At 34.1% G+C, this 27,622-nt stretch overlaps 1 protein-coding gene across 1 annotated transcript; it reads right to left on the minus strand.

Annotated features, from left to right (window-relative positions):
• Positions 1-1,044: 1,044 nt before the first annotated feature.
• Positions 1,045-27,622, minus strand: itgb6 (integrin, beta 6). Its single transcript, XM_073825370.1, has 16 exons — positions 27,476-27,622; positions 26,480-26,559; positions 23,948-24,146; positions 23,449-23,695; positions 23,047-23,212; positions 21,200-21,361; positions 19,793-19,888; positions 19,331-19,420; positions 14,158-14,292; positions 11,659-11,924; positions 11,432-11,583; positions 7,893-8,115; positions 3,770-3,864; positions 1,951-2,067; positions 1,706-1,872; positions 1,045-1,599 (listed from the first exon to the last, which is right to left on the minus strand). Exons 1-16 carry the CDS (start codon positions 27,528-27,530, stop codon positions 1,510-1,512), a joined length of 2,340 nt encoding a protein of 779 aa, XP_073681471.1. The 5' UTR covers positions 27,531-27,622; the 3' UTR covers positions 1,045-1,509.

A 27,622-nucleotide genomic window follows, 5' to 3' on the forward strand; every position in this document is an offset into this window, starting at 1 on the left:
AATACTGAGAAAATCACCTTTAAAGTTGTCCAAATTAGTTCTTAACAATGCATATTACTAATCAAAAATGACATTTTGATATATTTACAGTAGAAATGCTACAAATATACCCCAGCGACTTAAGACTGGTTTTGTGGTCCAGGGTCACATATTTATATGCTTTTACACTGGGATAGTGTTGGGGGTAACGCATTACAAGTAACGCAAGTTACGTAATAATATTACTTTTTCTCTAAATAACTAGTAAAGTGACGTATTACTTTTTAATTGACAAGGAAATATCTGAGTTACTTTTTCAAATAAGTAACGCCAGTTACTTTTTTCCCCCCTATTTATTGATCAAAAAAAGTTCTCCTGTCCTCATGTTGAGAGAAATTGTGAGTAAGATGTTACTTTAGTTCTGGAATAAATGTGAACATGCAAAAAAATTATCTCACTCACTAAAAAAACAGATACTGTATTTCTCAAAATGAATAAAAACAGTGAAATTCAATGCAAAATTGCATTAAATATGTTAAATAATACAAATATCCTTTATGTATTTAATCCCATGTTATTAACGGATGTCTTTGCTGCCGACCTTCGATGATCCAATTCATCCATACTAATAAGCAAAAATTACTCAAGATAATCTAACATTTGTTTTTCTTTTGTTTATTGCTGAAGAGTTGACATTTTTTCTTCTGCGGTCCACTGTACAGACGTGAATTTACTTTTCTCTAAGCCTGAGGCTTTTGGTGTGAAAAGGTCTTTACATTTGCCAAAAATAGAACTTTTTATATTAAAAACAAACAAGCAAGCCCTGCCCAGATTTAAAAAGTAACGCAAAAGTAACGTAACGCATTACTTTCCATAAAAAGTAATTAAGTAATGTAATGTAGTTACTTTTTTAGGGAGTAACTCAATATTGTAATGCATTACTTTTAAAAGTAACTTTCCCAACACTGATATGCACAAATATGAAATTAATGCTAAAATATTAAATTATCAACACTTTCCATAACTGCGCAGCCTTGAAGCTGAAAAATAATGTGAGACTCGACATTGTTCATGGAAAACGGACAAATATATTAAAAAACAGAAGTACACAGACTTTTTTTTTTACATTTGATCCAGCAAAATCATAATCATATCTAATTACAAAAGGCTCAGCCTTAACTAAACAAGAACAAACATCTTTTACGAACACCTACAGAAAAAAAAACGTTTTGCTGTAACAACCACAAGAAACACTAGATGTAAAACAAGAAGATCCAGTGTTGCCCAGATTTAACAGTACCTTTAGCACTTTTAGCAGCACAACACAATAAAATGTACAGTTTTTAAAATAAATTCACTGCCAGTAACCTGCCCCCAGCTTACAAGCACACAATAACACACACACACACACGCACAGTGTCTCACTTGTACAGTACAAGAAAATAAAATAATAAAAAAGAAAACAGTAATCGCTCCTGGTAAATAGAAGCCTACATTCTGTGTTTGAACACACAAAGTTGGTCAGTAGCCCTAAGAAATATCACTCTTCTGCTGCCCTGTGCTTTTGTAGGTCACATTTTTAAAGGTTGACGTCGAGCTCCTGAAAAGAGGATTCGTGCCCTGAGGATAAAAGATGAACAAAAACACAATTATTTCAAATAAATTGGGCCTGTAACACATCAAAATGAATAGGACATTCAGTGTAATACTCTTTTTGTTGTCTTACCGACTGCCATTTGGCTTTCGCCTTCTCTGCCTCAAACTTGGCAACCTCTTTTCGGTCATGAAAGGAAACAAGAAACTTCCAGATCACAAGGAGCGTAATGCCAATGATGAGGACAGACATGCACACGCCCAGAGCGATCAAGGGTGCATTTGGTGGCTCAGGGCAGTCTGTAGGATAATATGCACAAACAGTTAAAAAAAACTCAAATGTACATGTTTGTGCATAAAATTACAAACAATTCTTACCATAAAGCCTGGGGCTGTAAATAATGCTGCCGTAATCACTGTCCACCAAGCTGAATGACAGAAGACAGTTGTCTTCATTCTGTAAGGTGCACAATGCTGCCCGGCTCTCTTCAAAATCTGACAATAAAAATATATTACATATATTATGCATTTAGAAGACGCTTTGGTCACACTTTCTCAAAATTAATTATTCATCACCGTAATATTCATGCCATGTCATGCAAACTTTAAAAAGTCTTTATATCTCTTTCTTTTGTGTCTTTATTAAAGACAGTGTTTTGTGTCTTTTGATTGTCCGAGCATATTGAGCCAGCTTCCACAGCACCAGCTGCCTTGTGATCTCAGGGTTTAAATAATAGGCTGATCTTGTATAGACACTCGAGGGTGTTGAAACCCAGTGAGCCCCAACAATAGGCTCTTCACACAACAAGCTAAGTAGCATGTTTCCCTTTGTGAAGTGTCAAGAGGGACCGGACTAAAGGATGTCTGCTTTGTATGTGCGTGTATTAGTACATAAGGGCAGACTTTGAGGTTTTGGAAGAAATAAGAATAAGGTATGGCACATGGCATGCTGTTTAACATTAAATCCTCATAATGTATTAGTATCAATTTTCATGCTCCTAGTACTTATTTTGTTAGCTACAAGTATCTATTCCATTATTAACGGTCAAAGACTGAGACAGCGCCGTGGCTAAAAATAACTATTGTTCTTTAATGTTTAATAACTAATTTGAATGCTTTAAAAAGTCTTGTAATTTCGCAGTGACATCGCATTTGTCTCATTTGGATATTCAGAGGCTCCGTAGTGAGCGTGATTGCCACACTTCCTCAGCACTGATTCGTCAGATGAAACCAATGCATTTCGGTCCTCTGAGCCAAACAGGAACGACTGTTGATGCTTAGTCCCACCCCTGTGCCCAGATTGGTTCAAACTGTCATCTTTTGAACCACCGATTAGCATGTTTCTTTGGAAATCTGAACAAACGCAAAGTGAAAGTAAAGTGCGTCTTGCACGCATGAAAACAAACGCAAAATAACACATTTGCATGACAGCATTCTTTGATAAAGCACAGAAATACTCACGGCAGAGCCCTTTAACATAACACAAACCAAAAACAAGGATGAAACAGCAGTACATATCAGATAAAGCACTGGAATGTAGGTTTTCACTAGGCGATGTCCCAGGAAAAGACTACAGCCGGCAGATCCATCTATTTGGTTGTTATAAAGATTATTTGCCCAATTTTTTCTGTTGCCCTCTGTATACTTCTCTCTCATTTTGTGTGTAGTTTGTGAATAATTAGGACTGTTTATATTTTTGTTGCACAAGAAAATGTGCCGTTGTTTTCACTACTTCCTACACTGTTCGTGTTTATTGTTCATACTCAGATTAAGAATATATTTATCTGAAAAAGTAACTTTTTTTTTTTTACTGTGTTTTGCTATTATATAACACTGTTTCTGCTATGACTTTACTCCTGAAACGTTTTTGGACAGGTCTATATTGTCAATCAACTAAATAGGCCTGTTTTTCACTGAAAAGCACCTATAATAATATTGTAATATATGGCTATAACTTGCTTTTTTAGGGAGTAACTCAACATTGTAATGCATTACTTTTAAAAGTAACTTTCCCCAACACTGCTAGTGTCTATTCAATAGTTACTAGTATCTAAGGAATAAGTACAAACCAAAAGAATTGTAACTAGTAGCCCACAAATAAAAAAAAGGTGTACAAATGCCTAATAAACAACTACCACACGGGCCATGTGATCACTGATAAACAGACACTGCGGAGAACAAAACAATGGATTCTGACCTGTAGAATTGCTGACGGTGGCATGTAGGGAGTTGCACTTCGCGGCACACTCGACCGACGGGTCCTTAGCTCTGAGGTAACACTCCACACAAGACCTGCGGGACACATAAAGACAACATAAAAAACCTGTCAACCCCACAGAGGGTTCGTCTCAAGAGGAAGCTTCGTTTTGTGTTCTTTGTGAGTGCTTTTCCCAGAGCTGCTCTCTCTCATTTTCAGTCTCATTCTCTCTGTATTGCTCTATCACGGAGTCAAATGACCCGCAGGGTGACAGGACCTTTAGTGGGAAGGAAATGCAATACTGCAGACCTGCCACATGCCTTTTGGTGCTCATATTATGCCCTCTGGAAATGAGTAGACAAGAGGAAGACTGACCACACACACACACACACACGAACACAAGAGTCGTGAGGAAAATTCATAGAAGAGAGGTGAAGGCAAGAAAAGATCAAGAAAAGAAAAAGGAAAAGGATGATAATTTGATTTATTTAATATTATTATTGTTTAGTTTGCAACATTTTACAATTTCTCAAACTGCTTTTTAGAGGAATCTGACAACTCACATTAGCTGCGTTTCCATTAACCCTTAAATTGCGCAAAAAAAGTTTTTACCCTCACATAAGGTAGTTTTTCAGGCTATTCGAAAAAGGAAGATTTTACAAAACAACATTTTGCCAAAACAGGAAAACACATTCGATTAAATATAGCCAAAATCCCACAAAAATCCATTGCCATGACTTATCACAAGAGGAAAAAAAATAAGTTTCAGTCGCATAACATCAGTTAATGGAAACGCCATCATTTCTTAAAACTTTTTAATTGACATTTATAAAATAGCGCCAAAGCTTTGCACAAATCTGTAATGGAAACACAGCTAATTGCGCAAAAACTCCCATATATCGCAAAAAAGTTTTTATGCTCGCATGAGGTGGTTTTATAGGAAATTCGAAAAAGGATTGTTTCGCAAAACAGCAATGGAAACATTTTTTATTGCATTTACAGGTCACATTCGATTAAAACTAGCCAAAATCCCACAAAATTTGTTACTATGACTTATCGCGAGAGGAAAAACTTTAGTTTTAGTCGCATAACATGGGTTAATGGAAACGGCGTCATTTCTTAATACTGTTTAATTGACATTTATAAAATAGCACCAAAGTTTTGCGCAAATCTGTAATGGAAACACAGCTAATTGCGCAAAAACTCCCATATATCGCAAAAATGTTTTACGGTCACATGAGGTGTTTTTTCAGGCAAATTCAAAAAGGAATATTTAGCTAAACAGCAATGGAAACTTTTTTTTTTCTTTCTTTTTTTCGCATTTACAGGTCACATTCGGTTAAATATAGTCAAAATCTTATCGCATGAGAAAAAAAACAAAAAACGTTTTAGTCGCATAACATTGGTTGATGGAAACAGCGCCATTTCTTAATACTTTTTAATTGACATTTATAAAATAGCACCAAAGTTTTGCACAAATCTGTAATGGAAACGCAGCTAATTGTGCAAAAACTCCCATATATCGCGAAAAGGTTTTTACGCCCACATGAGGTGGTTTTTCAGGCAACTCGAAAAAGGAATATTTCACAAAACAGCAATGGAAGCGGGGTTTTTTTTTCCACTTTTACAGGTCACATTCGATTGAATATAGGCAAAATCCCACAAAAATTTGTTGCCATGACTTATTGCCAGAGGAAAAAATTACTTTTCAGTCGCATAACATCGGTTAATGGAAACACTGCCATTTCTTAATACTTTTTAAATGACATTTATGAAATAGCCCCAAAGTTTTGCGCAAATCTGTGAATGGAAACGCAGCTAATTGTGCAAAAACTCCCATATATCACAAACATTTTTACTCTCACATGAGGTGGTTTTTCAGGCAATTCGAAAAAGGAATATTTCACAAAACAGCAATGGAAACTTTTTTTTTTTTTTTGCATTTACAGGTCATATTTGATTAAATATAGCCAAAATCCCACAAATATCCGTTGCCATGACTTATCACGCGAGTGAAAAAAACAAAAACGTTTTAGTCGCATAACATGGGTTAATAGAAACGGCGTCATTTCTCAATACTTTTTAATTGCCATTTATAAAATAGCACCAAAGTTTTGCGCAAATCTGTGAATGGAAACGTAGCTAATTGCGCAAAAACGCTCATATATCGCAAACATTTTTACTCTCACCTGAGGTGGTTTTTCAGGCAATTCGAAAAAGGAATATCTCGCAAAACATCAATGGAAACGTTTTTTTTTCTGCATTTACAGGTCACATTCGATCAAATATAGCAAAAACCCCACAAATATCCGTTGCCATGACTTATCGCACGAAAAAAAAAAAACGTTTTAGTCGCATACCATCGGTTAATGGAAACACAGCTACTTCTCAATACTTTTCAATTGACATTTATAAAATAGCACCAAAGTTTTGCGCAAATCTGTGAATGGAAATGCAGCTAATTGTGCAAAAACTCCCATATATCGCAAACATTTTTACGCTCACATGAGGTGCTTTTTCAGGCAAATTCAAAAAGGAATATTTAGCTAAACAGCAATGGAAACGTTTTTTTTTTTTTTTTTCCGCATTTACAGGTCACATTCGGTTAAATATAGCCAAAATCCCACAAATATCTGTTGCTATGACTTATCGCATGAGAAAAAAAATCAAAAAATGTTTTAGTCGCATAACATTGGTTAATGGAAACACCGCCATTTATCAATACTTTTCAAGTGACATTTATAAAATAGCCCCAAAGTTTTGCACAAATCTGTAATGGAAACGCAGCTAATTGTGCAAAAACTCCCATATATCGCGAAAAGGTTTTTACTCTCACATGAGGTGGTTTTTCAGGCAACTCGAAAAAGGAATATTTCGCAAAACAGCAATGGAAACGTTTTTTTTTTTTTTTTTCGCATTTACAGGTCACATTCGGTTAAATATAGCAAAAAACCCACAAATATCCGTTGCCATGACTTATCGCACGAAAAAAAACTAAACGTTTTAGTCGCATACCATAGGTTAATGGAAACACCGCTACTTCTCAATACTTTTCAATTGACATTTATAAAATAGCGCCAAAGTTTTGCGCAAATCTGTGAATGGAAATGCAGCTAATTGTGCAAAAACTCCCATATATGGCAAAAATGTTTTACGGTCACATGAGGTGTTTTTTCAGGCAAATTCAAAAAGGAATATTTAGCTAAACAGCAATGGAAACGTTTTTTTTTTTTTTTTCCGCATTTACAGGTCACATTCGGTTAAATATAGCCAAAATCCCACAAATATCTGTTGCTATGACTTATCGCATGAGAAAAAAAATCAAAAAATGTTTTAGTCGCATAACATTGGTTAATGGAAACACCGCCATTTATCAATACTTTTCAAGTGACATTTATAAAATAGCCCCAAAGTTTTGCACAAATCTGTAATGGAAACGCAGCTAATTGTGCAAAAACTCCCATATATCGCGAAAAGGTTTTTACTCTCACATGAGGTGGTTTTTCAGGCAACTCGAAAAAGGAATATTTCGCAAAACAGCAATGGAAACGTTTTTTTTTTTTTTTTTCGCATTTACAGGTCACATTCGGTTAAATATAGCAAAAAACCCACAAATATCCGTTGCCATGACTTATCGCACGAAAAAAAACTAAACGTTTTAGTCGCATACCATAGGTTAATGGAAACACCGCTACTTCTCAATACTTTTCAATTGACATTTATAAAATAGCGCCAAAGTTTTGCGCAAATCTGTGAATGGAAATGCAGCTAATTGTGCAAAAACTCCCATATATCGCAAACATTTTTACGCTCACATGAGGTGGTTTTATAGGCAATTCGAAAAAGGAATATCTCGCAAAACATCAATGGAAACGTGTTTTTTTTTCTGCATTTACAGGTCACATTCGATCAAATATAGCATAAACCCACAAATATCCGTTGCCATGATTTATCGCGCGAAAAACAAATGTTTTAGTTGCATAACATCGGTTAATGGAAAGGCGTCATTTTGCAATACTTTTTAATCAACATTTACAAAATATCACCAAAGTTTTGCACAAATCTGTAATGGAAACGCGCCTAATGATTAAAAATACCCAAAACTCAGTTTCTTTGTCTTTACCTGGGTAAGCTGCAGATATCTCCACAGGTTGGGCATCTTTGGCACCGCTCTCCTGAGGCTCCGGGAACGGTGCACTCGCACTTCCCACACACACACTTGCCCCGGCCGCTGCAGATGGAGCCATCCGGAGACACGCATGAGTTGTTGCTGGTGCTGCAGTTACAGAACTCTCCCATCCAACCGCTGTGACACACACACTCCCCACAGTCACATTCCCCGTGACCTAAGAAATTAACATTTTTATTCAGCAAGGAAGCACTAAATTGAGTGACAATAAACATTTATAATGTTACAAACTATTTTTATTTTTAAATAAATGCATTTCTTTTACTTTCTACTCATTAAAGAATCCTGAAAAAAATGATCACAGTTTCCATGAAAATATCTACATTATTTATATTAATAAAAGTGTTTTTAAGAACCAAATCAGCATATTAGAAGGATCATATGACACTGAAGACTGGAGCAATGATGCTAAAAATTTAAAACACTTTAAAACATTTTAAATTTAAAACAGTTATTTTAAACTTTTATAATATTTAAAAACTAAATTAAAAAGCTATAAAAACAAGAAGAAACAAAATGAAAAACAAAAACAATTTAATTGACCAAAAGTGACAGTAAAGACATTTTAAATAAATGCATTTTCTTTCTGTTTTAATCCTGAAAATATGTACCACAGTTTTCACAAAAATATCAAAATTATTGACAATAATAAGGAAATGTTTGTTGAGTATCAAATCAGCATGTTAGAATAATTTCTGAAGGGTCATGTGACACTGAAGACTAGAGTAATGATACTGCAAATTCAGCTTTGCATCACAGGAATAAATTACATTTTAAAACATTAATTTTTAACAGTTATTTTAAACTGTAATAATATTTCAGTTAATAAAATAAAAACTATATTAAAAACAAAACAAAGAAACAAAAAACTAAACACAAATGAAACAAAAAAATAAAGATATTTAATAAAGATATACAAAACATTTCTTTTTTTAAATATATTTTTTTAACTTTCTACTTCTACAAAGAATCCTGAAAAATATTTAGCACAGTTTTCACAAAAACATTATTGGTAATAATAAATGTTTCTTGAGAACCAAATTAGCATATTAGAATGATTTCTGAAGGATTATGTGACACTGTAATGATGCTGAAAATTCAGCTTTGTCATCACAGGAATAAATTACATTTTAAAATATATTCACATAGAAAACAGTTATTTTAAACTTTAATAATATTTCACAATATTGCAGCTTTTACAGTATTTATGATTAAATAAATGCAGCCTTAGTGAGCATATGTGACCCAGGACTACAAAACCAGTCATAAGGTTAAATTTTACAAAACTGAGATGTATACATCACATGAAAGCTCAATAAATAAGCTTTCTATTGATATATGGTTTGTTAGGATAGGACAATATTTGGAATCTGAGGGTGCAAAAAAATGAAAATACTGAGAAAATCACCTTTAAAGTTGTCCAAATTAAATTCTTAACAATGCATATTACTAATCAAAAATTACATTTTGATATATTTATAGTAGGAATTTTACAAAAAATCTTCATGGAACATAATCTTTACTTAATTTCCCTAATGATTTTTATTTTCAATAATTTTGACCCATGCAATGTATTTTTGGCTATTGCTACAAATATACCCTAGCGACTTAAGACTGGTTTTGTGGTCCAGGGTCACATATGAGATATTTAAAAATAATAATAAATAAATAGAAATTAAATATTTAATTTCATTATTACTTTCATTAAAAATAAATCAGTTTATAACTTTATTATAAATTACAAGATATGTGGAGTAATTCATCCAAATAATAACATAATTAATGACCAATATTTGCATTTACCTTAATTTTATTAGCATAATTTAACATTACATTTTTAAGGTAGACAAAAGCTTTGAACTTGAATGTTCCAAAGGTAAGAAAATACCTTATTACAGAATTATTTTATAATTTTTTACTCTTTTCTTTTAAAAAAAATTGATCACACTTATTAATTGTGATAATTGACAGCCCTAAAGAAGAAATAAAAACCTTGGTCACATATTAGTTTGGGGATCCATTCTCTTGCTTAACTAACCGTTAACTATGATATTTGCTTTAATAAACTCCTAATTTGCTGTTTATTTATAGTCAGTAACATAGTTGTTAAAGGGATAGTTCACCCAAAAATAAAAATTCAGTCATTAATTACTCACCCTCATGCCATTCCAAGACCTTCATTCACAAGAACACAAATTAATTTTTGTTTTCTTTGAGCACAAAAAGTATCCTCGTAGCTTCATAACATTACAGTTGAACCACTGATGTGACATGGACTATTTTAACAATGTCCTTACTACCTTTCTTGGCCTTGAATGTGTCAGTTGCATTGCTGTCTATGCAGGGTCAGAAATCTCTCGGATTTCATCAAAAATATCCTAATTTGTGTTCTGAAGATGAACGACAGTCTTACGGCTTGAGCAATTAATGGCTGAATTTAAATTTTTGAGTGAACTATCCCTTTAAGTCAACAGATCTAAACTACAGTCATGCAGATAATGCATTAATATGTGCTAATAAACAGCCAATATGCTAGTAAGCAACTGCCTTATAGTACGAACTGGTCCCTAAAATAAAGTGTTATCAAAACCTCACACAGCACCAGCGTTGGGAAAAGTTACTTTAAAAGAAATGCATTACAATATTGAGTTACTCCCTAAAAAACGAACTAATTACGTCATAATTCTTTTTGCGTTACTTTTTAAATCTGTAATGTAAAAGCCTTTTCACACCAAAATCCTCAGGCTTAGAGAAAAGTAAATTCAAGTCTGTACAGTAGACCGCAGAAGAAAAAATGTCAACTCTTCAGCAATAAAAAAAGGAAAACAAATGTTAGATTATCTTGAGTGATTTTTGCTTATTAGTATGGATGAATTGGATCGTCGAAGATCGGCAGCAAAGACATCGGTTAATAAAATGGGATTGAATACATAACGGATATTTGTATTATTTAACATATTCAATTATTGCAGGTTTGCATTGCATTTCACTGTTTTTATTCATTTTGAAGAATACTGTATCTGTTTTTTTTTAGTGAGTGAGATGAATTAATGCATGTTCACATTTATTCTAGAACCAAAGTAACATCTTACTCACAGTTTCTCTCAACATGGGGACAGGAGAGCTTTTAATCAATAAATGAGGGAAAAAGTAATTCAGAAATGTTCTAGTCAATTAAAAAGTAATGCGTTACTGTACTAGTTACTTGGAAAAAGTAATATTATTATGTAACTTGCGTTACTTGTAATACATTACCCCCAACACTGCACAGCACACTTGTATTTATATGTAAATGTATATAAACATGGGACAGCCCACATTAAACCCTTCCGTCCATGTCCTCCCGAGTACAGCAACTGTTTTGGCAATTATCAGCATGTTATTCTTTCATTATCATTCCACAGTGTGAAAGCAGATCGAATATCCCTCCCACTCTGTCAGCACTTTCTTTCCCTCCACTCAAATCTACTGACCTCCGCAAAGCTCTCCTCTGAACCTGAGGCAGGAAAAGTCGTCGCACTCGCAGTATGGTCCGTACACGCGACCGAAACTCGACTGGTGGCATACACACTGTCCACAGAAACACTCGCCCAGGCCGCTGCACATCTCCGCACCTTCATGTGCCCTGCCACACACATTGCCATACATTAAAATACGTCTGCTTGCCTCGCAGGAAACACTCCATGGTGCTTGTTCTCACCTGCAGTCACTGATTTGTTCTTGGCCCTCCGTGCACTCACACTTCGGCCCCACGAAACCTGGATCACACACACAGGAGCCGCACTCCAGCGCCCCGCGTCCTCGACTGCAGTAGGTGCTGTTCGCTTCGGGGGTTTGATGGCAGTCACACACACATTGAGACTCAAGCTCGATCTCTAGGGCATCTTGGAAACCCACCGGCCGCAGGGTAAACCGCCGTGGACCGGCAAGACAGCCTTTTAACTCCACCGTAACGTTAAAAGATACCTGTGTGAGAAATTTTCACAGATATCAGGACAAATTGAGCAACATATTGAGCACATATTTTCAAAACGTGTCCAACTTGTTTGACGAGGTTTGTTTTTAACCGTCAAGCGGTTTCATTTGTTTAAGCACATAAAGTGGTTATGTATAGCCCAATGTTAATATTATTAATATTATATTCATAGGCAGTGTTGGGGGTAATGCAAGTTACGTAATAATCAGTGTTGGGGAAAGTTACTTTTAAAAGTAATGCATTACAATATTGAGTTACTCCCTAAAAAAGTAACTAATTACATTACTTTTTAAATCTGGGCAGGGCTTGCTTGTTTGTTTTTAATATAAAAAGTTCTATTTTTGGCAAACGTAAAAGCCTTTTTACAACAAAAGCCTCAGGCTTAGAGAAAAGTAAATTAATGTACAGTAGACCACAGAAGAAAAAATGTCAACTCTTCAGCAATAAAAACAAATGTTAGATTATCTTGAGTCATTAGTATGGATGAATTGGATTATCGAAAGTCGGCAGCAAAGACACTGTTTAATAAAATAGGATTAAATACATAAAGGATATTTGTATTATTTATTGCAGGTTTGTGTTGAATTTCACCGTTTTTATTCATTTTGAAAAATACTGTATCTGTTTTTTTAGTGAGTGAGATAAATTAATGGATGGTTACATTTATTCCACAACTAAAGTAACATCTTACTCAAAAGTAATATTACTACGAAACTTGCGTTACTTGTAATGCTTTACCCCCAACAGTTACTTTTTCAAATAAGTAACGCCAGTTACATATAAATACAAGTGTGCTGTGCAGTGTTGGGGATAACGCATTACAGTACAAGTAATGCAAGTTACGTAATAATATTACTTTTTCCAAGTAACTAAAGCAACGCATTACTTTTTAATTGACAAGAAAATATCTGAGTTACTTTTTCAAATAAGTAACGCCAGTTACTTTTTCACCCCATTTATTGATTAAAAGCTCTCCTGTCCTCATGTTGAGAGAAATTGTACGATGTTACTTTAGTTCTAGAATAAATGTGAACATGCATTAATTCATCTCACTCACTAAAAAAACAGATACAGTATTCCTCAAAATGAATACAAACAGTAGCCTAGAAATCTAGACGCACCCTAGCGGCAGCAAAAATTATTTTGCAGCCAGGTGGGTCTAGACACTCTGAATAGACCTTCTAGCTGCAAAAACCCAAATTGGGTCAGGCCAATCACAACGCGTATAGAGTAGGCGGGGCGGGCTTAACATATGACGACAGAGTTGCGACGGCTGCCACTTGAAAAACAAAGAATGGCGGCTGCAGCTGTCGAACAGCGGTCTTTCGAATCGGCTTTGGCCGCGACTCTGGAGGACTTGGAGTTAAGTTTTTCTTTAAGAAACGAGCAAAGAACGGCACTTAAGTCATTTTTAAAAAAGGAAGATGTGTTTGGAGTTTTGCCGACTGGATACGGAAAAAGCTTAATATACCAATTACTACGTCACCTTCTTCGTTGCTCTGATTGGTTGAAGCGCTATCCTATTGCGTGCATAGGGATTTTGAGAGACAACCGTTTATCCCGCCCCTCGGAGTAAGCCGCGTCTATGGAGAGTTTCCAGACTAAACATCTTGATGTAAGTCTGGCTCGCCAGGCTATACAAACAGTGAAATTCGAAGCAAACCTGCAATAATTAAATATGTTAAATAATACAAATATCCTTTATGTATTTAATCCCATTTTATTAACCGATGTCTTTGCTGCCGATCTTCGATGATCCAATTCATCCATACTAATAAGCAAAAATTACTCAAGATACTCTAACATTTGTTTTCCTTTTTTTTTATTGCTGAAGAGTTGACATTTTTTCTTCTGTGGTCGACTGTACAGACATGAATTTACTTTTCTCTAAGCCTGAGGCTTTTGGTGTGAAAAGGCTTTTACATTTGCCAAAAATAGAGCTTTCTATATTAAAAACAAACAAGCAAGCCTTTTACTTTTCATAAAAAGTAACTAAGTAGCGTAATTAGTTACTTTTTTAGGGAAGAAACTCAATATTGTAATGCATTACTTATAAAAGTAACTTTCCCCAACACTGGTTATGGGATAATATATCATACTTGCGTGTGACATGTTTGTTATTTTATTGAACAGATATATGACACATGATGTTTTCTTGCTTCAGTTCTGTTTTAATCTATTAGGGTAGCATTAATGTAAGGAAATATTGAATGAAGAACTGACCACATCACCAGCTTTGACATTGGAGCAGCTTTTATGTCCGGGGATAATGGTCCCGTCCTGACAGAGTGCTGTGAAGGTAATCTGCAGACCTTCAGTGTCGCCCAGAACCTCCAGGTCGATCTCTGACCTCAGTTCCTGTCAATCAAACAACATACACATCATTTAATGTGTGAAGAGTATGATTTTGTTTTAATGTGAAAACTTTTCTTTGAGCCAGTCATTAGTGCAAAATAAACCCAGACAGAGTGATCGGGACCCCATCGAAGAGGCTTTAAAAAAGGCTAAACCAGAATAAAACATTCAAATTAAAAAGGAAACAAAGAAACAAGAGACAAAAACTGACTAAACATAAAACCAAACTGAAAACAAAACAAACATAGAGGATAAAAAAAAAAAGATAAAAAAAAAAAAAGATAAAAAAAAACTAATCAAAAGATCAAATCTCTGACACAAACAAAAAACTAAAAACAAAACATAGAAACAAAAAAAAATTAAACAAAATAAAAACCAAAAACAATAAACCCAGACAGAGTGATCGGGACCCCAGTGAAGAGGCTTGAAAAAAAGGCTAAACCAAAATAAAACATTTAAATTAAAACGAAAACAAAGAAACAAGAGACAAAAACTGATTAAACATAAAACCAAACCAAATTGAAAACAAAACACAGAAGATTAAAAAAAAATTAAAAAGATTAAAAAAAAAAAAAAGATAAAAAAAACTAATCAAAAGATCAAATCTCTGACACAAACAAAAAACTAAAAATAAAACACAGATACAAACAAAAAATAATTTTGTTTTAATGTGAAAACTTAAAAATAAAACAAAAAATAAAACAAAGAAACAAGAGACAAAACTGACTAAACATAAAACCAAACCAAACTGGAAACAAAACAAACTAAAAGACTAAATTAAAAACAAAACATAGAAACAAACAAAACAACTAAACAAAAAATTAAACAAAATGAAAAAAGAAAGCAAAACAAAAATGCTAAATAAAACAAATACAAAACAGAAAAAAATCCCTGACTTTAGTTCCTGACAATCAAACAACAGACACATCACATCCTTAAATGTGTGGAGTGTAATTTTTTTTACTCTTTTAATGTAAAAACTTTCCTGTGAAACAGACTTTAGCACAGAATAAACCCAGACAGGGTAATCAATACCCCAGTGAAAACACACAAAAAAACAGCTAAAACAAAACAAAAATTAAAAACAAAACAAAAATGCTAAAAAAAAACAAATAAAAAAATAAAGCAAAACACAAAACAAATAAAAGATAAAAAAAAATAATCAAAATATTAAATCTCTGACACAAACAAAATGCTATTTAACAAAAATAAAAATTTAACAAAATAAAAAACAAAAACAATGCAAACTTTTAATGTTTTGATTTAAAACCTTTCCTGTGATCCAGTCATTAGCACAAAATAAACCCAGACAAGGTGATCAAACAAACAAACAAACAAACAAACAGTTAAACCAAAACAAAACAAAAATTAAATTGAAAAAGACACAAACAAAACCTAGAAACAAACAACTAAACAAAATGAAAACAACAAAGCAAATCAAAAATGCAAAATAAACCAAATAAAAAAAGCAAAACACATAAAACAAAAACAAAAAAATTGTGAGATCACAATAGAGTCCCTAGTAAAAAATAAATAAATAAATAAATATAAATATGCTGCTTGATCTGAAGCGAATGTGGTTATCTCACTACAAATTAACAAGCGTAAAAACACATTTATTGTTCCAGTCATTAGCACAAAATAAACCCAGATGATCAGGACCCCAGTGAAGACGCTTAGAAAAACAAAAAACAAACAAACAGCTAAACCATAAATAAAGATGAAAACTAAAACTAAACTAAACATAAAACCAAAATAGATTGAAAACGACAAACAAAACCTAGATTAAAAACAAAACATAGAAACAAACAACTAAACAAAATGAAAACAACAAAGCAAATTAAAAAAGCAAAATAAACCAAATAAAAAAAACAAAAAAAAACACATAAAACAAAAAAAATTGTGAGATCACAATAGAGTCCCTATTAAAAAAAAATAAATAAATAAATATATAAATATGCTGCTTTCTCTGACGCGAATGTAGTTATCTCACGACAAATTAACAAGCGTAAAAACACATTTATTGTTTGTATTTTATCATAAAATTGACAGAATTTATAGACTGAGACTTGCGTGCCACAAATATTGAATAGACTTGAAAACGTTAAATATTAAACGTAAATGAAACAGCTTGTGAATACTCACGTAATGTTATGTACTTAAGACAAATCAACAAGTTAACCGAGTTGGAGCCTATAATGATTGGGGGGCCTGTACAAAGTTTTTGCATAAGGGCCCAGGACTGGCTTGCTACGCCGCTGGATCTGGGTATTAAAATCAGGATAAAAAAGTTCAATAATGTTATGTAAGTATGTGGTACACTGTTAGATGAAGCAGCTGAGCAGCTCATAGTGTATCTGGATGACTCATGTGCAGAGTCAGCTATACCAGCACACCAGGTGCCAACACGTCCACAGCGATGTTAGGCTGTCATCTGCAATTCAAACAGTCTATTCTAGCTGATTTACTGGGTTCGTCATAGACTTTACACTTCACCATAGTGACCCTGAGTCAGGTAGGGTTGGACTGTGCAGTGCTTAGGTAGTTTCTAGAGGGGTGTAATGAAAATTAGAGTGCAGGAAGAGGTAAGAGAGAATGGGGGATGGAGAACGGAGATGAAGAGATCAAACAGCAGCCATAGAACGAGTGCAGACACGCTCTGTGAACACGCCGATTCTCAAGAAAATGAGCAGAGGGGGTTAAGGAAATGTTCAACAGATAAGATGCATATCTGCATGAAAATAAAATAACTCTCTCACACTCAGTGTTTAATAGGTCATTTATGGAACTGATTCATAGATCTTTCGTTTTTTTTGCTATTATACATTTTCTCAATGATTATAGGCCAACTCAGAATTAAGATTTTAAATTGCCATGATCTTTTTTCTTTTCTTTAAACTTATTACCATAACCTGAATGATTTTTTTTTAATTTGTAATACATATATAAATAACTAATATTTATAGATGTCAAAAATAATAGTTTTTATATTGCAAATGACTAAAATACAAATTTTGCTGTGTAAAAACGTTAATGATTATTTGGATCCCGCGCAATTACAATTTTAAATAGACTAATTGTAAAACTGTATCTACCTTATTTTTGCAGTAAGAGTAAGCACAGCTTTCTGTACATTTTATGGGTCTGGCTTCCGGTCTCATCCACATCCAGCTATTTTTAGAATAGAATCTAGAATCTAGACTAGACAAAACATTCACTGACACACTTCATTTGGCAGCGCTAAAACCGGCAGTGCATTTGCTGATTTTAGGTTTGAAAATGTTGATGAATTCATTTAAAAAAAGTCAAAACATAAATACAAATAAAAAAATGTTTTTTTTTAAGTGTACTATAAAATCATTTATTTTAAAACAAAATAGTATTATCTATTGAAGCTTGTTTTCGCCACTGCATTATTGTAATCACAGTTATTTAACACGATTACGACTTTATATTAGTGATTAATTTAAAGATAGCAATACAGCGGAAAATAAGATACAAATAAAAAAAATACTGAATAATTTTATGCAAGTCTAAAGTAGTCTAACAATACTACAGAAATTTAATGTAATTATTTAAAGGTAAAATAAAACAGCTTCTTCACTGTAATAGTTAAATGCTTCGTTTCTTATTAAAACTACAAAAGTCCTTCATTCAAGAGCAGTGAGTGATTTTCTCTTTGTATTTTGACGTTTTATTAATATTAAGCACAGAGACGGCAGAAGAGCCGCTTTAAGAGCCACACGGATCCAATATACTGTTACACACGGATCTCATTCTTAACTGTTTATGATCATTTAAGACATAACTGACAAGGGTTTACATCAAGAATCACCAAGCGCCTCATTTTGGAATATTTTTGTGTGTATTTGAGCTTTTAGACGCACACCTTGAGCTAAAAGATAACTTTACATGTCCATGTTCTGCTCCGTCTCTGAACGCATACACAGAACAGTGCAAGTTTTCTTACATGCTATTAAAAACACAACATCGAAGAAACATTAAAGGAGTAGTTCACTTTCAGAACAAACATTTACAGATAATGTACTCACCCCCTTGTCATCCAAGTTCATGTCTTTCTTTCTTCAGTCGTAAAGAAATGGTGTTTTTTGAGGAAAACATTTCAGGATTTCTCTCCATATAATGGACTTCTATGGTGCCCCCGAGTTTGAACTTCCAAAATGTAGTTTAAATGCAGCTTCAAAGGGCTCTAAATGATCCCAGCCGAGGAAGAAGGGTCTTATCTAGCGAAACGATGGGTTATTTTCTAAAAACATTTACCATTTATATACTTTTTAATCTCAAACGCTCGTCCTGCCAAACTAGACAAGACAAGCATTTGAGGTTAAACAGTAGGCTATATACATTGTAATTTTGTTTTTAGAAAATAACCCATCGTTTTGCTAGATAAGACTCTTTTTTCCTCGGTTGTGATCGTTTAGAGGCCTTTGAAGCTGCATTTTGGAAGTTCAAACTCGGGGGCACCATAGAAGTCCATTATATGTAGAGAAATCCTGAAATGTTTTACTCAAAAAACATAATTTCCTTACGACTGAAGAAAGAAAGACATGAACATCTTGGATGACAAGGGGGTGAGTACATTATCTGTACATTTTTGTTCTGAAAGTGAAACACTCCTTTAATAAATCAAGCATGTCCCGTTTTATGAAAGTCATGTTACATGATTTTGCTAATTTGCATGTAAAATTAGGCTTTTATGGAGGAGCGAAATTGCACCACTGGTAAAGGAGGCGGAATGGCGCACATTAATCGTTTCATCTCAATTACTGCATTTTCATGATCGTTTGAATTTCGATTAATTGCACAGCCCTATGTCAGCCTGCTAAATAACATGTACTTAAAATCAGGAAACCATGCAAAAGTCCACAGAAATCCAAACGCTCAAGTTTGCAAAGCATACAAAACACGTGCAGGATTATAAAAGTAAGATTGTTGGCCTAACGGGGCCACTTCCATCACCCGTCCAGGAACACTCTCACATTACCCTTGTTTCGCCGTGAAGATGAATGTGTTCTTGTACCTTATATGAGGTCATGATGAGTTCCAGAATGTTCCTTGAATCGGGTGCCAACACCCCCACAGTAGCACCAGGAATCAGCCTCGCATAATTCTATCAGAAAGGCAGAAGAAGGTGGTTAAACATCAACTCCGATCTCCTGGAGAGTAGCCACAGAATTTGAGATGTGGGAGAGCGATAAGGTGAAAGGGAGGGAAGACGAAAGAAAAGGAGAACTCCGAAAACATAAAATATTTGTGTCATGAGAGGTCGGTCTGGGTGATGTGATAAAGACTGTGTTTGAACATGTTGTGAAGAGAACTGAATACACCAGTGATTCATGCAGTCTATTCACACACTGATAGATCTTTCTTCACAGGTCTTCTCAGGTTCCACATACACAGAAAAACACATGCCTTTTTGTTTGCCTCATTGTGGCCTAAAATGAATAAATATGAGAGAGAAAATCCCTTGCTCTTTTCTCACCTCGTAGTTCTGTTTCTGATTGTCGGTCACAGCGAATATAAGGAGGATATTGTTTTCAACCAGTTTGTCGACAAGCTGCCCTAATGTTGGATACTCCTACAAATAGATGAGAAAAGTACCAAAAGACACCCAGTCAGACAACAAATTCAACAAATTCACAAAAACTAGTTACTAGTTTGAAAAAAAAAAAAGCATTATTTATTTAATTTAATTAGAATTGAAAATAAATACTGTTTTGGAGTTTGTAAAGGAATATTCCAGGTTAAACACAACTTAAGCTATATTTACAGCGTCTGAATTATTACTGTAAATGCTTTCACAAAAATACGACCTTTTTTCTTCAACCCTGTGGAAACTTTTCTGATAGGCTCCAAATGAAAGAGTAGCTGACAAATAAAATGTTTTTTTTTACAAATTTCATGTACATTTTTATTTAATAACTTTCTAATAAAACTTGGAATAAAAATAAAACAATTAAAGATAAAATAAATTATAAAACACATATTATATTATATTATATAAAGTACAAATTCAATGTATGGTTTCATTTAATAGCTATCGTAATAAAAGTTGCAATAAAAATAAAACAATTAAAAATAAAATGAATGATAAAACACATATTAATATATTATATTATATTATATTATATTATATTATATTATATAAAGTACAAATTCCATGTACGTTTTTATTTAATAACTACTGTAAAAAAGTTGCAATAAAGATAAAACAATTAAAAATAAAATAAATTATAAAACACATATTATGTTATATTATATTATATTATACTGCATTATATTGTATTATGTTATATAAAAGTACAAATTCCATGTTTCATTTAATAACTATCATAATAAAAGGTAAAATAAAAATAAAACTAATAATAAAACACATATTATATTATATTATATTATATTATATAAAATAAAGTACAAATTCGATGTACACTTTTACTTAATTACTACTGTAAAAAACGTTTCAATAAAAACAAAACAATTAAAAATAAAATAAATTATAAAACATATTATATTATATTATAGTAAGTGCATACTAAACATATACTTTCCCGTTTTGTTTTTAGGAAATGAAGAATAAAAAAAAATTCTATTGCCATCAATGCCACCTTTGTCAAGCAGATGCCTCATTTAGTTTGATGCAAATGAAAGCAAGGCCGTGAGTGAGTTAAATCCAGTCTGTTCAAAGGATTTCCACTATTGTTTATCTTGGTGTCGATCGTTCAGCCGATGAAATACTAAAAATGTGTTTCCAAAAATTACATCTATCCCTCACACTCTTTTTTATTTGTATCAAATGAAAAACGACTACTGAGGTTAACTTCTATTTATCGTGACCCGGAATATTCCTTTAAGTGATCCAAATCCAAAAGTGATGCAGACTTCACCTTACCAGATGAGCAGTCATGGAATACTCATTACTGTCATCCAGGTGGCACTCTCCGTCATTCGGGACAACGATGCCAGACATTTTGCTGTCCATCCCAAAATGGGAATCCGCATCGCTCACGAAAACCAGCAGCTTCATGGAATCGTTCTGCCAGCCAATCCTGTCCTGCATCGAGAAGGAGGTTTCCAGAAATCATCTAGGGCTGTCACTAACAATTATTTTGGTAATTGAGTAATCGGTTGAGTAATCGAGATAATTATAGTTTTTTTTTTGTAGTAATAAAAATAGACCTAAGTGAACAATAGCATTTAAAATGACTTAAAGTACATATATAATAGCAATGAGACAATAATAATTAGTTTAAATTAAGAATCAAACGCAAGTAATCATATGGTTATATTGAACAAAACTGTATTATAAACAATAGAGAGAACACACTTTAGGCCTGATGATTGTTTTTTTACACTTTAAAACGCGATCTAATCCTTGTTTAATACTGATTTTACAACATTAAAGTCATTTTAGCATATTTATAAAAGATTATGATGTACTCTCCTGTGTTTGAGTAGGTTACAAATCTGATTAAATTGTGCATTTTGCGTTCCCAGATGAATACAGTTAGATTATATTAAACCGAGTTTAATCGAGTGTTTTTAAAAAGTCCTCAATTGCGTTTTGCTCGTGTCGAGTAACTGGCAAAATACCGGAAGTACTGCATTCCCATCACATAAACGCATTATTAGACCATTTTCCAAAGCTTCATGATATATTAAACCCATTTAAAAATCATAGTAAAGCATAATGCTATTGTGAATTCACAAACTCTACAATTCAATTAAATATATGTGATGCAGGCTTAATATATACGCTTTAATTATTTACATGTGTATAGGTTATGTAGCCTACGTGTGTCTCAGAGCTGCTCCGTTCACAGTAAATGCTGCTCCACACAAACTGTTAACAATGCATTAATAATTGGCCATATTGGCAGCACTGAACGCAAACAATGTCACTAAATCAAATAAAACGTGCGTATTTAGCTAAATATTGCTGCTAAAAAAGCTCAATTATTGTTATGTTTTGGGCTGTGCTAATCGGTCAGATTGGGAAAAACCTTTGAAGTACTATAGACTGCCAAAAGTTATAACCAGTCAAGGAGAAGAGGCTACATAACCTACACACATGTAAATAATTAAAGCGTATATGTGACCCTGGACCACAAAACCAGTCATAAGGTTAAATTTTACAAAACTGAGATGTATACATCACATGAAAGCTCAATAAATAAGCTTTCTATTGATGTATGGTTTGTTAGGATAGGACAATATTTGGCCGAGATACATCTATTTGAAAATCTGGAATCTGAGGGGGCAAAAAATTCAAAATACTGAGAAAAACACCTTTAAAGTTGTCCACATTAAGTTCTTAACAATGCATATTACTAATCAAAAATTACATTTTTATATATTTACAGTAGGAATTTTACAAGAAATCTTCATGGAACATGATCTTTAATTAATTTCCTAATGATTTTTGGCATAAAAGAAAAATCAATAATTTTGACCCACACAATGTATTTTTGGCTATTGCTACAAATATACCCCAGCGACTTAAGACTGGTTTTGTGGTCCAGGGTCACATATATTAAGCCTGCAGCACATATATTTAATTGAATTAGAGTTTGTGAATTCACAATAGCATTATGCTTTATTATGATTTTTAAATGGGTTTAATATACCATGCAGCTTTGGAAAATGGCCTAATAAAGCATTTGTATGATGGGAATGCGCCACTTCCAGTATTTTGCCGGTTACTCGAGGAATCGTGACAGTCTGTGGAAACCAACTCACCCCGCACACGGCTGCCTGCATGATGGCGTCAAAACCGCCCTCTGGCACGTCGATGTTCGCAGATACCTGCTGCTTTGAGATGATCTCATTAAACTTCTCAGTACTGCTTGTTAACGACAGAAGATGTCTGTATCCAAATGTGGGAAGACATTCATAATCAACACTCCTGCGAAGGAGAAAAGTGATAAAAATGGGTTTCTATTGTCTGAAGCGCTTCATCGCTCAATTCTAAATGGAAGATGATGTCATGTGACGTAACTCGCTGATCTCAGCGGTCATAAATATGATTGGTTGAAATTAAATCACACTTTTCCCCCCACTGATGTCCCATTCGTCTTACTTCTCGGGTTTATACTGGCAGACCCTTTAGATCTGGCTAAGGTGGTGTATTATGGGAATCACCTGCAGGGATTGGCCAACTCTTCGTGAGTTATCTTGATGAAAGGCAGAACTGGTTTCTCCACAAAGGAGCCGAATCCTAGTCTGAATTTGCTGGTAAGCTTAGCCATCTCTTTGGACAGCGTCGAACCCAAGTCTTTGATCATTTTCAGATCATCGATCATAGACGCCGACAGGTCCATCAGGTAATAAATGTCCACCGGATGGTCCTCCGGTTCCTGCACTTGCATCTGAAAGGTCAGCTGACTTCCTGTGGAAGGGAAATGACAAATAAAGCTCAAGATTCCAGTGTGGTACAAATGTTTTCCAGGTCAGAGTGATCTTCAGCACCCACTGTTACCAGTAGACATTATGTAGCTCGTCTATGGTTGGTTTTCTGTCTCTGAATGACTAAATCTTTCTAATCTTACCATCAGGGGAAGTACCTCACCAGCAGAGGAGCAAATGTGGGTAGAGAGAGACATTTCTTTGATTTTCAAATCTGTGTCACCCATTTTCATACCTGGCCTCAGCTGTAGACGCATCTTCTGCGGTGCGATGTATGAAACGTTAGTGAGGCCGGCGCTCTTTCCTAAGCCTTGATCCTTCAGCACTTTGACGTTCGTGACGGGGAACTCCACAAATTCGCCGGAGCATCCCTTCTGAAGAAGAGCCTCTGGTGTGTCGCATCTCTCGTCGATTGAGAAAAAGTCTGTGAAATTCTAGATAAACAACCATTTTTTTATTTTTTTTTGCATAGTGACATATATGACTTTCTTCTTTCAAACAAATACAATCAGAGTTATAATGCTTTATAATGGCACTGAATGGGTGTTGAGATTTTGAAGTCCAATAAAGAGCATCCATCTATCATAAAAAGTGCTCCACATGACTCCTGAGGGTTAATAAAGGCCTTCTGAAGTGAAACGATGTGTTTCGGTAAAAAAAAAAAAAAAAAAAAATCTATATTTAAAACTTTACAAACTGCAATCTCTAGCTGTGGCACACGCATTCACAAGAGAGTGGGACGTAGGCCAGTGGTCCGCAAGTAAGTTTGGCATCGGGCCAAAAAATATTTCGCCACTAGATGGTGGGCCAGAACATAGTCAAAAAAAATAAAAATTGAAAAAAACTAATTGATGAAAAATGCAACTAATTTCCTGTGACAGACTGTTACAGTGTCTTTTGTAACTGTTAGCGAGCGGTTACTCCAGGTTATTTCCAGGAATCATGGAGTTAAATTTAATACCTTTTTAAGACCTTTTTAAGATTCTTTCCATATATTTTTAAGACCTCATCGCCACTTCAGGTTTTAACTGGTTACATAGGCAACACTTAAGTTTACATTTTGATTGTAAGATAGCACAACTAAACAGTCTTAGTTTGTGATAACTCTTTATCAATGCAACATAATTCAGAAGAGTGGGAACAAAGTACAAGAGAATTAATTGAGTGACTAACCCAATGTAAGGATAATTAGAAAGAGAAACTCGAAACAAGAATTAGACCAATAAACAAAACAATTGACAAAACTTAGTGAAGAGGGAAAATTGTCATGGAAAACACTTGTTGGTTCAAATCTTAGGTAAACTGTTGCTTTCAGTATGGCTATAAATGTCACGCAAAATCATATTCAAACTCACAGACACCTTTAACATTGAATAAAGCGCATAATCACCAGTGTTAGGGAGAGTTACTTCTAAAAGTAATGCATTACAATATTGAGTTACTCCCTAAAAAAGTAACTAATTACGTTACTTAGTTACTTTTTATGCAAAGTAATGCGTTAGATTACTTTTCCGTTACTTTTTCAATCTGGGCAGGGCTTGCTTGTTTGTTTTTAATATAAAAAGTTATATTTTTGGCAAATGTAAAAGCCTTTTCACACCAAAAGCCTCAGGCTTAGAGAAAAGTAAATTCACGTCTGTACGGTAGACCGCAGAAGAAAAAATGTCAACTCTTCAGCAATAAAAAAGGGAAAACAAATGTTAGAGTATCTTGAGTAATTTTTGCTTATTAGTATGGATGAATTGGATCAGTGAAGGTCGGCAGCAAAGACATTGGTTAATAAAATGGGATTAAATACATAAAGGATATTTGTATTATTTACCATATTTAAGTATTGCAGGTTTGCATCATATATTGAATTTCACTGTTTTTATTCATTTTGAGAAATACTGTATCTGTTTTTTTTTTTTACTGAGTCAGATGAATTAATGCATGTTCACATTTATTCTAGAACTAAATCTTACTCACGATTTCTCTCAACATGGGGGCAGTAGAGCTTTTAATCAATAAATGAGGAAAAAAGTAACTGGCATTACTTATTTGAAAAGTAATTCAGACATTTTCTTGTCAATAAAAAGTTTTGGGCCACCTGTTGCTGACCACTGACGTAGGCGTAACGTAAGTGCCAGTCCTCTCCTCTTGGCTTATATTGAAATCCTATGAAATTGTACATTTCAGGGGCTAAATATTACATTATTAAGGTTGCTTCAACCCATAGACATGAATAACAACCCGTGTATAACAGCCCAATTCTGCGGGAAAAACCGTGGACTGCTAGAACGCCACTCTCTTGTGAATGCATGTATGACAGTTAGCTAGAGATTATGAAATATAGATATTTTTCTTACACAAATGCATCGATTTACTTTAGAAGGGCTTTTTAACCCTCCGGAGCCACGTGGAGTACCTTTTACAATGGATGGATGCACTTTATTGGACTTTGGACAGCAAATTCACTGTCATTATAAAGCTTGGAAGAGCCAGGACATTTTTTTATACAACTTCAACCGTATTCGTCTAAAAGAATAAAGTCATATTCACCTAGGATAGCTTGAGGGTGTTAATTTTTGCATGAACTATCCCTTTAATTTAATAGTTGACAAGATAATGAAACAATAATTACTGGAGTACTCTTTTAGTCTTTCTGCTTTAGAATTTCACACTGTGAAAAAATAAATATGTCAAAGAAAAAAATAAACTATCCATTTAAGAAAGAGTCTGTTCAGTGCATATTGAAATATGTTGAAAGCAAAAGCAGTTGTGTTACCTGTAGTGTGCACCAGGCGCACTGTGGCCCCAGCTGCAGACACTCGTCACAGGAGAGAGCGTTAAATTGAGAACACGTCCCTGCACACGACACAGCACAGCGTGGTTTGTGGATGCGGTTCGCTTTTCTCAGTGCAACAAAGTTTCTCATGCAACATCAAAACCATAGAAAGTCAGCTGATATTTTTTGCTCTCTGCCAAAAAGTAGAAATAATCGGCAGTACATGCACGTGAAGAAAAACAACAACTTGATTTAAAAATCATTTTTAGTGTACTCTTAGTCTGCTACTTTCTAAAAGTATACAGAAAATGATTCTTAAATCAAGTTGTTGGCTTTCATCACATGCATATATTGCAGCTTACTTTTTTATTACAGCAATATACACTGAGTTTTTTTAGGTGAAACCAATAAACATAGCAGGTGAGATGGACTGACGCATTTGTGAGTTCAAAAATGCTTACTCTAGAAAAAGAAAATGGGTTTGTGGTTCAGTCTCATTCTCTGTCTTCCCAGCATGCAATGGGGCATGAATAATAGCTCTTTTTTTATGTTAATTTTGTTTTCATGTTAGTAAATTGAGTTGACTGTAACACTTGTGTTTCATGTACCAAGTTTTAAGGTCTGCATGTGTTTGTGTGAAGGTGATTAATATCTTAATTTTTATATAATTATGTGACAGAACTTTACTTTATTTTCCTAGCTATATTTCTCTTGAAAACACGAGATGAAGCACATAATATTAAAAGATTTAAATGTAAATAAAAGACCATTTCAAATAGATTTACATTATCTAAATAGGTATGGGTAACATAATTTTAAAACAAATATAGGCGCACTTTAATTGAAATGATGAAGTAAATGAGCTAAAATCGTGTAAACGTTTGCCTTCAATTGTTCTAAATGTTTAAAGGCGGAATTAAAAGTTGAATGAGGAACGAAACTGCACGTATGTACTGTATGTGTGTGTGTGATTGATCAAAATTTGCCCAGACTTACCTCCGACAGTGCCGAGCCAGAAGTGAAGGACAAGGTAGAGTAAAACAATCCCCATTAGTCCTCACGGTTTCTGAACACAGGAGAAAAAAATACAGTTCATATTCTCACGCAAACAAACGCGGGATGCGATCATGTAGTGCGAGCAGG

The sequence above is a fragment of the Garra rufa genome, chromosome 20 (assembly GCF_049309525.1).
Source record: "Garra rufa chromosome 20, GarRuf1.0, whole genome shotgun sequence".
Lineage (NCBI taxonomy): Eukaryota > Metazoa > Chordata > Actinopteri > Cypriniformes > Cyprinidae > Garra > Garra rufa.